The 12,102-nt window shown below is 40.1% G+C and overlaps 1 protein-coding gene across 1 annotated transcript in view; it reads right to left on the bottom strand.

The window, feature by feature from the left end:
- Window positions 1-2,132: 2,132 nt before the first annotated feature.
- Window positions 2,133-12,102, bottom strand: part of LOC102816675 (protein ZNF365-like) — a 45,335-nt gene continuing 35,365 nt past the window's right edge. Inside the window, exons 4-5 of the mRNA XM_006835806.1 lie at window positions 3,779-3,816; window positions 2,133-2,394 (exon numbers count right to left, since the gene is read on the bottom strand). Coding sequence (XP_006835869.1) covers window positions 2,133-2,394; window positions 3,779-3,816 — 300 coding nt within the window. The remainder of the gene's footprint in view (window positions 2,395-3,778; window positions 3,817-12,102) is intronic.

The raw sequence follows: 12,102 nt of genomic DNA, 5'->3' as shown, positions 1-12,102 counted from the left end.
CACTGGATATCACTTTAGAAGAGGATTAACTTGCCCTCCAGGTATATTTTTTTAAAAAAGAAACTGAAGATGTGAGTTATATTAAATAGAAGAAATGAACAAAAAAAATCTGGCTACCATCTTCAAAATCAAGTTGTCATCACTCACACACGTTTACAGATCAAAGAGCATGCGATATGTCTAAGAGATCATTTTGTAGAGTTGTTTGTTTTCTTCATACGTGAAAGACTAAAGTGCAACCATGGGCTAAACATCGATAATAAATCATCTCTGAAGTAGGATAATTTTCCAAATAAATAATTTTAACATTACAATTTTTACAGTGTTAACCTAAACAGTGGTATTCACAGCACTGTTGTTTCCCTACTTGATAGTTGTCTATACATCACATGAAAGGTCCAATCCCAAAAGTCAAAGTGAAGATTCAAAAATCAACATTTTCACTATGAGCGGTTCAAATGTTTGTATAAGGTACACCTTTCAGTGTACTGAAATTTTAATCAGTTGCTTTATTACCTATTTGAATACACTGCTAATCTGATGCCTATTACATTAGTAATCATAATTCTACTCATATTAATTAGGTTACGATGTTAATTTTTTTTAAAGAAAATTCCGTTTACATGGACGAACATATGCAATTTAAAAATCATCCACCACAAACACACACCTTTTTCATGGATATCTAAAAATAAATTATTAATATACCTGACATATATATTTTATTTTTGTTATATACATGTACATATGTTTATGAAAGGGCTTCAAAAAGTTTGTGGAAGAATTCCACTACCTTTTAATGCCATTTTTCCATGAGCTTTTTAAAGCCCTCTAGTAAATACTTGTAGACAAAATTATTCTTGATTGGAGAAAGATGTCAGTACTTGTAAACTCTACAAAAGAGCTGATAACACTGTTAATTTAAAAACAAAGAAAAGGAACATGGAAATTCTTTCTGGAAGGAAATGTTATAGCAAGAGGTTTTAAACAATTCTTTGTGGAAACAAAAGCCATTTTGAAAGAAGGAGGGGAGGACAGGCTCAGCTTCTGGAAGCCACATGCACTTTCAGAAATTACATTTAGAAAGCAGTATACAGTGACTATTTCGCATACTTGGCTGAAAGGTTAAGAACATAGATTTTAGTCACAAAAGGGCACAGAAGCAGCAGGAGGTAAAGTACACTGCTTGGTGGAAAAGTTAGGCCAGCGAAGACAAAGTCATGCCCACAACTGACAGAGTCCGCCAACACCACTTGAGGAGCAGGCTGACAAACATCCGCAGTGTTTCCGGAGGGGCTGACCATGTGCTTGTGTGCAATCTGCTGGCCATGCAATCCCTCCAGCACTGCACCAAGGAGTGGTGCTGACCAGAAGGGCTGGACTGTCCTCCCCAAGCCTGGCAACAGAAGCAGCGAGTTAGAAGCAGGCTGGCACCACCGACTTAGGTGCGGAATTCTCAGCCAAAGAAGAGAGCAGGGATGTACTAAAGTCTGAATAAACATGCATCTAGGGAAATGAAAATCCTAAATCAAACACACTGAAGGATGGTTCTTTGAAATGAGAAAAATTGAAGTCTTCCTGAACAAGTCTCTTAAGCAACTGAAACACTGAAACACAGCTTGAACCAGAATACTTGTGGGGGGTCCAGGAACCCTGGTTTTGGGGCGGAAGGGCCTTCAAATTCATCGAGGGGAAACTTAAAAGCCTAAGTATTTTTATTTTATGGCTATGAACAGAACTTTACCGTTCCATTTGTCACCTCACAATTTAGAGAACAATGGTCAAAGATGCATTTTCTATGGGTGTCGGATTTTTTATGCAGCCCCAGGTCTGGGCATTAGTGATCACTGCATAGAACCCAGATGTCTGACTGACTGGAGAACTAGGCTAATTCTTGTAGAAGTTGAAGCTTTGTTTTAATCAAACCTTGGCAAAAGATTGCTTTGGTTATGGTTCACCGAGATTCTGGTTAATCAAGGTTCTTGTATGGACACAAGATGACTGTATTATGCCATGTTCCTTTTCCAATCTATTTTACTATGAGAGGTTTCCAATGTGTCTTACTATGAGTTATTGTTGGCCCCTGGAACAACATTCCCCAAAGCAGTGGTTGTTCAGAGTCATCCACCCTTTCAGATGATGTTCACAATTGCTGTGGGCTTCTTTTTAACCATTTTGGGCCTGATATTGCCTTTCCGGCTAAATCCCAAGGGCTCCCCTTTCTTCGGTGGTCTGCAGAGTTCTCTTGTAGACTCGGCCTGTTCATGGACGGACTTAGCAGGCTGCATGCTGGCTCTGTCATCCTTGACTTTTTTCAGGTAGCTCCTTCCCTTTGGGTGAAAATGGGTCTTGAGATCAGAATGGTTACACACAAAATGTGCGTGTCCTCGGCTTCTACAGAAAGTTGAGATGGGGATGGAGATATGAACAGAAAGAACGATTTACTTAAAACCTACACAGTCACTTTGGCATGTTTCAGTAAAACAAATAATACATATTGGAATTTTCCTTCCCAAACCTCCAGTGGCCTTGAGGAAAAGATTTCATGACCCTAATTCCCCAAGGAGATAGTATGAGACCTATTTTACTGGTATCAAAACTAAGGCACCGAAAGTTTAAATAACTGCCCAGGATATAGATACAATTTGGCTATGAAGAAGATAGGACCAGAATTCATATCTAATTGACCCTTTCAGTGACTAATAGGGGACTCATATCTGGAGTATGATATTATAGAGACTATATACGAGAGATTCATATATACACACATTATACATATATACGTGTAGGACTACTACATGTTTTTACATGTAGGACTACTACACATAATGTACGTATAATGCAGATAGTAACAGTACTGTAAAGATATTATGACACTCTACAGAGCTCCTGGATGGCACACACAGTTAAGTGGTCAACTACTAGCCAAAAGGTCAGAGGTTCAAATCCACCTAGAGGCTCCTTGGTAGGCAGGCCTGGCACTCTCCCTCCAAAGGTTGCCGCCTTGGAAACTTCATGGAATAGTTCTACGCTACGCACATGGGGTCTCCATGAGTCAGCATCAACTTGATGGCAACTATCAACAATAAGAGGAAAACCTCAATAAAAGAATGCTACTAAAGAATGCTATAAAATCATGCTATAAAATCCTCCTGTATTAGTTTCATAATGCCATCTGTGAGGGGGCTTCAAAAGTTCATGGAAAAATGCAACTAAAAGACAATCAAATCTGTCCACAAACTTTGTGAAGCCCCCTTGTACTTACAGAATATTGTTGCTGTTGTTACATGCTGTCAAGTCGGTTCCAACTCACAGCAACCCTATATCTGGTTTCTGAGAAGCAGCTGGTGGATTTGAACCACCGACTTGTAGTTAGCAGTGTAGTGCTTATCCTGTAGTGCCACACCAGGGCTTCAACAGAGAATTAGTAGAGCTAAAAGTTATGTCAGCGTTCTACAAAGTAAGCACTCACTCTCTCGCTGCCGCTGAATCCATTCAGACTCATAGCAATCATACTGTGCAGGTTTCTGAGGCTGTAAATTGTTATAGGAGCAGAAAGTGTCATATTTCCTCCCATGATATGGCTGGTGGGTTTGTACTGCCAATCTTACATTTAGCAGTCCAGTGCTTGCCCTACAGCACCACATCAGGACTCATTAAATTAGGTTCACATGCAGGTAAATTTTAACTCAAGCCTCTCAAATACATTTTGATTAAAATGCAACCTGAAAACGTATGAGCATTATCAAGTGGTTCAAATATAGAAAGGTATACATACAGGCATTTGGATTTCCTACTTGAGGAGACATCCGTAAGCTAAAGGAAAACAAATAAGAAAAAAAAAAAAAAAAAAAAACACTCATTACATTACATCCCTTGAAGGCTGGAGTCAATTTTAAGGATTTTATTAGGAAAGTGAATGGAGTAACTGGTCTCGGCAGCTTTACCCATGGTGCCTCCAGTTAACTGCAGGGGACAAGAACATTCTAGTACCCAGCCTCTGCTTAGTTAGGGAGGCTCTGTGAACACTTGGTCTAACATTTCTGACAAGCAACATCAGCAGATCTCAAAAACTGCAGGATGTCAAATAGCCTCCCAACAGAATGTTTGAAGAACCATGTTTTAGAAATGGGACTGATGCGCGATTGTTTCCTAATGGGTTTGGGTTGCATTGGCAGCTAATTCACTACAGCTGTGGCTGGTCACAGTGCAACAACTAAGGGACAATTGGCATTAGATGTTCACTGGCCAAAATACATCATTTCCAAAATGATAATCTATGAAGATACATGTCCCTGAGGCCATCTGCTGTTGAGATTATTTTCCACCCCCAATAAATGATGCAATAAAATATCTGCAAGCACTTTTGTGACAAGGCTTAGAATAGATTAAATTTATAATCATTTTGTGACCCAGCTGTCACCACCCAGTTTATAAGTTAAGTCCGGTGTATCTAAGTCTTCAGTTCCTGCCATCCTGTAAGTTGTTGTCACTGCTAAGTGCCATCAAGCAGGTTCCGAGGAGCCACTGGTGCGGGGTTTTTTGTTTTTGTTTTTTAAATGTTTTATTGTGAATTATGTGATAGTTTACATGGGAAAACATTAGTTTTACATTCATCCTATTGTATATCGTTTCATTGCCGTGGTTACAATCCCCTCCATGCATCGTCAACCAACCAAAGGGTATACCCTGCAAGCCTGTCCCTGGTCATCAGCACATAGGCCCTCTCCCTCTCTGGGTCTAAAGTCCACAGCCGCTCCATCTCTCCACATCATTGTCTCTGCCTCCATTTCAGGCATCACTGCTTCTCTGGGTGGGGTCCCACACTCCGCTCTTCTCCCTTGATGGTCCCAGGGACCTCCACTCCTGAACTGCAAAGTCAATCACTGCCTTCCTTTTATACAAAACATCTACCTTTACATTTCCAACCCTCACAATCAGTCCTGATAACAATTATTCACTATTGTATCACAAGACCCACCTGCATTTCATTTCATCAGCCTGCCTAGACAGATTGGATACTACTCACTGGAGATTCTACCTTCCTCCAGGCCCTCTGGATCTAGGTTCCCTCTTGAAAGCTTGTAAGCCAGTCACTTCTTGCCTTTGTATCCCCACCCCCCATTTTGGGTAGCCAATGTTCAAGTTGCCCATCCCTGTCTACTCTGTGTGTGGTGGGGGTGGGAATGATTCTTACTGTAAGGAATTGTTCCCTCTTTTGAGCTACTGCATCCATAGGTGTAGGGAATATAGAGAGTCACTGTACCAAAAAGGATTGGTTGACATTCAACCATTTCAGGAGATAGCATATGATCAAGAACCAGTGGTATTGATGAAAGAAGTTTAAACTGTATTAAAGGACTGACGAAAAAAGCAGGCTCCAAGAACGGACAGAATAGCAACTGAAATGTTTCATCAAACACATGCAGTACTAGAGGTGTACATTCATCTATGCCAAGAAATCTGTAAGACAAGCTACCTGACCAGTCAACAGACAGAGAACTATATCTGTGTCCATCCTAAAGAAAGGTGATCCAACAGAATATGGAAATTATTTAACAATATCATTAATATTGTACACAAGAAAATTTTGTTGAAGATAATTCAGAAATGGCTACAGCTGTCCACTGACATGGAACTACCAGGAATACAGGCCAGATTCAGAAGAGAACATGGAAGGAACAAGGGATATCATTGCTGGCACCAGATGGATCTTGGCTGAAAGCAGAGAATACGAGGAAGGTGCATACCTGTGTTTCATTGATTATGAAAGGTATTTGTGTGGATCATAAAAAATCATAGCATTGCAAAGAATGAGAATTCCAGAAAACATCATTGTTCTCATACAGAACCTGTACGTGGACCAAGAGGCAGTTGTTCGAACAAAGCAAAAGGATACTGTGTGGTTTAAAATCAGGAGAGGTGTGTGTCAAGGTTGTATCCTTTCACGATACTTATTCAATCGGTATGCTGAGCAAATAATCAGAAAAGTTGGATTATATGAAGGAGAAAGCAGTATCAGGATTTGAGAGAAGCTCATTAACAATTTGTGGCATACCAATGACATAACCTTGCTTGCTGAACACAGAGAAGACTTGAAGTATTTACTGGTGATGATCAAAGGCGACAGGCTTCATTACAGACTACAACTTAATACAAAGAAAACAAAAATCCTCACAACTGGACTAATAAGGCAACACCACAATAAACAGAGAAAAGATTGAAATTGGCAAGAATTTAATTTTACTTGGATCTACAATCACCACCCATGGAAGCAGCAGTCAGGAAATCAAACAATGTATTTCACTAGGCAAATCTGCTGCAAAAGACCTCTTGAAACGGTTAAAAAGAAAATATATTGTTTTGAGGACCAAGGTGCACTTGACCCAAGCCGTGGTATTTTCAAAATCACCTCATATGCACATGCAAAAGCTCAATTAGGAACACCGAAAAAGAACTGATGCCTTTGAGCGTAGTGTTGGCGAAGAACATTAAATATAGCATGGACTGCCAGAAAAATGAACAAATCTGTGTTGGGACCTCAGGAAATGAGAGGAACAATTACAGGATGGGAAATTCATGAATAAAGATGGGTAAAAATGGGCCACAAACCTCACATATGCACACTGTAGAGTCATCATAAATCGGGATTAAGCCTGTATCATATACAGCCTTCAAAACAACCCCATAGGTTAAATAGCACCATCTTCACTTTACAGATACAGAAACGGAGGCAGAATAGTTTATTAGCTGCTTCAATTTCTCAGTTGAGGTTCTACCAAGGTCATGACTGGGCTTCCCAACCAAGTTAGCAGACTTCAAGCTTGAAAAAGCCTTCATTCTATACTGCCTCTGTAAAAGTATATCTTTCTTTAATAAGGACAAGAAGGTATATACATACACAATAAGTAGTACAGACATCTGGATTAGAATTTTCCCCAGTAAACCTATAAATTTTGAAGTTTGAATGTGAAGCTGAGATGTGCTATTACAGCTACCACAGAATTCCCTATGTTCTCCTCAATGTGAACACGAGTAGCCACTGTTTCTCCCAGCCTTTCTCTCTAGCATTGCCTTTCACTGAGGGAAAAGCTCATTCCCACATACTCATCACTTGCCTCCATATCTCCTATTTCAACTACTTTTCTTTTTGTCTAGAAAGAAAAGGGTTAAGATGAGGATCAAGAGAATCTTTGGTCAGGGTTCCAGGTTGGAAAAGTATAAGCTAATTTTATACTGAGAACCAACATAAGTACCTCTACTCTACATACAAGGTGCTTCTGGTTATTAAAGGCTTGGAGCTGCCCACTCAGCCCTCCTCCAACATCCCCTTTTTGTATATAACAGCAACTTACACCTACTTGTTCAGATTAAAACCTGGATTCACTCTTGATTCCTCTGTTCCCTCTACCCCAGATCTATACAATCCTTCAGTAAGTCCAAATGGTCTTGTCTGTCTACCTCCCAGGCACTAACCTTTCTCTGCTATAAGTTAATAGCCTTCTAACTGGTCCCCCATTGGTGTCACTCCTGTTGTTTCCCATAGAGCTGTCAGATCTTGCTAAAACATACTATTACCTCCTGGTTAAAACCTTCCAATGGCTTATTTATGCATTTTGGAATTGATCCTAACTCTGTAAGATATGGACCTTTCCCAACTCTCTGATTCATGTCTTCCCACTCACATACACCAAGTGAGTCCCCCTCCTAAGGCACTTAAACTTATTCCTTTACCCACAATACTCCAGGTCACTGTGTTCACAAATCTGTGAATACACTGTCATTCAGGTCACAGTGCAAATGGTAGCTCCTTGGAAGGTTTTTCCTGACTATTATGGGAATCCTGGTGCTATAGGATGAGCACTGGACCACAAGGTCATTTAAATCACAAGGCTGGAGGTTCAAACTCAGTAGCCACTCCTCAGAAACCCTATACAGGGTTGTTATGAGTCTGAACCAACTCAATGGCACTTAACAACAACAGGTTCACTGTGAGTTGGAATGGCACTGAGTTAATCCATCCCCTGGGCATCTATCGCACATGTATCTTTTTTTTTTCTTTTCTTTGTTCTATTTAGTAGTCATCACTATTTGAAATTGTCTTCTTGATTTTTTGTATCCCCTCCTCACTAAAGTGTGAGGGCCATGTGCACAGAGACCACATCTCTTGTTCACAGATGTTTTATCAGCACACAATATGCTCTGTGCCCCCAATAAAAATGTGTTAAATGAGTTACTGGTACCCTCAATTTAGCAACCTTCAGGAAATAAATGCAACACTTACAATAAGATTATTCAAGCTGTTTCATGACCTTCCCTTCAAGCAGTCCTGGGAGTGATTTTTGGCAGATGGGATATTAAGTCACTTTGTACACCTAATTCGACAGCATTTTTCACAGCATAAAGATAAAATATCTGAGTAAGCATGTTACATTTTTAGAAATCAGCCAGGTGGAAAAGAGCATACATGCTCAAGGGAAAGATACAGATGCTGAAATATGATTTGAGATAAGACACAGAGTATAAGGGAAGGAACTGTTTTCCAGAGCGCATGAAAATCTTAAAGTTAAAAGGTACCTTAGAAAGAAGCAACTTGTATGTGAACCTAGATGTTGTACTGGAGGTGGTGATGAGACATGAGGGAAGAAGAAAGACAAAGTGAATGGGTGATGACTTACAGAAGGGAAATGAAGAGGATGCTGGTTTTGTAATATAGCCTTAGTGTCAGCTGAGATCTGGGCCAGGCTGGGGATGGTGACCCTCACTGTTCTGGAGGAGGGAGCTGAGATGAGCAGGCAGGGTTTGGGGCAGAATGTTTGGGTCCATCCTCGGTACACTGGGACAGAGAGCTATTCTGGCTGGAGGTGAGGTTCCAGAAGCCTGGGTGTCTGAGTTCTCCAACCCATTCATTAAGGTGGTCAAATGGGTTAACAGAATAGCTTAAGGTAAGCAAAAGCTTTAAAAAATCCGAGTTACTCGGTGTATCTACAATCAGAGATTATCTTTAAAGGCTAGGCTTAATTAGCCCTTCCATTTTAGAGAAAACACAGCCCAAATTTTATAGGAGACTATATACTAGTATGGAGTCCTGGTGTGGACTGCAAAGTCCGCTTGAACTGGGAGGCCTGTGATTCAAGCTCACCAGCTGCTCGTTGGAAATCCTATACGGGGACGCTATGGGTCGGAACCCAACTCGACAGCACTTAACAACAACAAAAACAATAGCAATTTATTAGTATGGAGTCCTGGTGTGGTGCTGTAGGTCAATGCACTAGATTGCAAAGTTAGTTTGAACCAAAATGGTGGTGCTTCAAGCTCATCAGCTGCTCCTTGGAAGTCCTATACAGGATCACTATGGGTCAGAACCAACTCAACAGCACTTAACAATGACAACATCATATATTAGTATTTTGAAATAGTCCAGATAAGGAGAAATAGTCTTATGGTTCACTATGGTACGCAGTAGAGTTTAAAGAACTATGTATTAAAACAATACACAATACAGAAAAAAAAATGCTCTGGAAAGAGTTATGAAAACCTCATGCTGTTGTTGTTAAGTGTTGCCAAGTCAGTTCTGACTCACAGCGTCCCAGGACAGGGTTTCCAAGTAGCAACTGGTAAGTTTGAACCACTGACCTTTTGGCTCAAGCTGACCTTCTGATCCTATATTTATCCTACAGTGCCACACCAGGGCAGATAACACAAATTTACCGTCTATCAGACTATTTTTTTATCCCTTACTGGAAAGTTCCGGGGCTTACTATATTGCTTCAGTCTGAATGTACAGTATTACAGTTAGTTCCACGTTAGATGTCTTCATTTCAGCCCCACACACTCCTTTCTGTTCTGTCCCTGCCTCTCTCTTTCTCCCGTCTTCCTTCTTTCATCTACTTGCTTTTCATTCCATGTCTTCCTTTTACATCAATAATCACTGCTACTTAATCATATGTCCTTTTAATCTTGGCTTCCATAAAACAACTAAACATTGTCATCAACTATTCATAATTCTGTTAAGCTGTTGCGTAGCATGTTGTTAATTGCTGATGAGTCAGTACTGATGAGTCGTAGTTACCCCGTATTGGGTTTACAAGGTTTTAAATCTTCTCGGGAGCAGAAAACCTCATCTTTCTCCTGCTTAACATAGATACTTCCTATTTTTCTTTTCCTTATACTACAGTCTACTTAAGGAGCCCTGGTAGCATAGTGGGCTACGTGTTGGGTTGCTAACTGCAACGTTAGCAGTTCGAGTCCACCAGATGCTCCACAGGAGAAAGATGAGGTTTTCTGCTCCCATAAAAATTTACAGCTTTGGAAACCCTGGACAGGGTCATTCTAAGTAGGAATCAACTCTACCACATACAACCACCATAGTCTATTCAGATCTGGGATCAGTGAGGGGGAAGGGGAAGATGAAAAAGCATTCTAACATCTTTTGGGAAAGGAGGTAAGCATAAGCAAGTTTTAATAAATGATGCAAATATTATAAACAAACTACTTTGAGGCTTCAAAATCTTGTCTTTGGTGGTGTTTATCCTGCTCAATCAACTGTATAGACAGCAAATGTGATGACCCACCCCTCTCACCTAGAGCACTGCTGTCAGTACCCATGTTCCCAAGGATGGGTTAATAAATATCTGGAGGTCTTTCTTTGTTTACTTATTGACTGTGTCCCCTCCTCACTGGATTACAAGGCCTATTATAAGGGTATCTACCTCATCTATCTTGCTTACAGTTGTTTCCTCAGCACACAGTACGTGATATGCCCTCAGTGAGGAGATGTTTAATAATTTACTGTAGTCTCCTAGGAGTTCTGATGTGATGCTGTGGGCTAATTCACTAGACTGCAAAGTCAGTCTGAATTACAAGATTGGAGGTTCAAGCTCACAAGTGCCTCCTTGGAAACCCTATACAAGGTTGTTGTGATTCAAAACTGACTCGATGGCACTTAGCAACAACAACAACATAGTGTCCAAGACAAGGGAATTTTGATTCAGTAATTTGTAGGAGTTTGGAGGTTCATCCAGATTCAGAGTTCTCATCTGGGTCCAGGGACTATAGGTAATATTATATGCAAAAAATCTATCTTAGAGCCTCTCACTCCCTGATTTCAAATTTTACTACACGGCTACAGTGGTCAAAACAGCTTGGTACTGGTACAATGAAAGATATATTGATCAATGGAACAGAATCGAGAATATAGAAATTAACCCATCCTCCCTTTAAATATATTGCATGGGGAGGAGACAGTCTCTTCAACAGATGGTTCTAGCATAACTGGAAAGTGATATGCAAAAGACTGAAACAAGACCTTTACCTCACGCTCATCATGGATTAATGACGTAAATGTGAATCCCAGAATTCTAAAGGGACAAATATGAGGGCTGTAATACAGGGCACACACAGACTAGCAAACATTTTGAAAATTACACAAACAAAAGTAGACAAAATACATGATTGAGACATACTAAGAATTAAAAACTTATGTGCATCAAAAGACTTTACCAAAAAAGTAAAAAGGGAGCCCACAGAATGGGAAAAAAATCTTTTGCAAAGACACATCGGACAAGGGACTAATTTCTAAAATATTTAGGAAACTACAATACCTCTACAAGAAAAAGGCAAATAACCCAATTAAAAAATGAACACAGGACATGAACATACCTTTCACAAAGCAGAAAATCCAGGTAGCCAACAAACATATGAAGAAATGTTCATGATCATTAGCCACTGTTGTTGTTGGTATGTGCCGGGGAGTCAGTTGCAACTCATAGCAACCCGGTACAGGGTTTCCAAGGCTGTAAATCTTTACGGAAGCAGAAAACCTCATCTGTCTCCCATTTGAGAAATGCAATTCAAAACAACAATGAGATATTATCTCACACCAGCAATAACAGCAAAGATCAAAAAAGGAGAGGACAATAAATGCTAACGAGGATGTGGAGAGACTGGGTCTTTCCTTCATTGCTGGTGGGATTGCAAAATGGTCCAACCACTCTGTAAAACACTATGGTGCTTACTCAGAAAGTTGGAAATAGAAATACCTTATGATCTAGCAATTCCTCTACTTGGCTTATCAACAAGTAATATGAGCCATAACACTAA

Source organism: Chrysochloris asiatica, unplaced genomic scaffold, assembly GCF_000296735.1.
Source record: "Chrysochloris asiatica unplaced genomic scaffold, ChrAsi1.0 scaffold00020, whole genome shotgun sequence".
NCBI classification, from domain to species: domain Eukaryota; kingdom Metazoa; phylum Chordata; class Mammalia; order Afrosoricida; family Chrysochloridae; genus Chrysochloris; species Chrysochloris asiatica.
The sequence above is the reverse complement of the archived record's forward strand: the minus strand, read 5'-3'. Positions and strand labels throughout refer to the sequence as shown.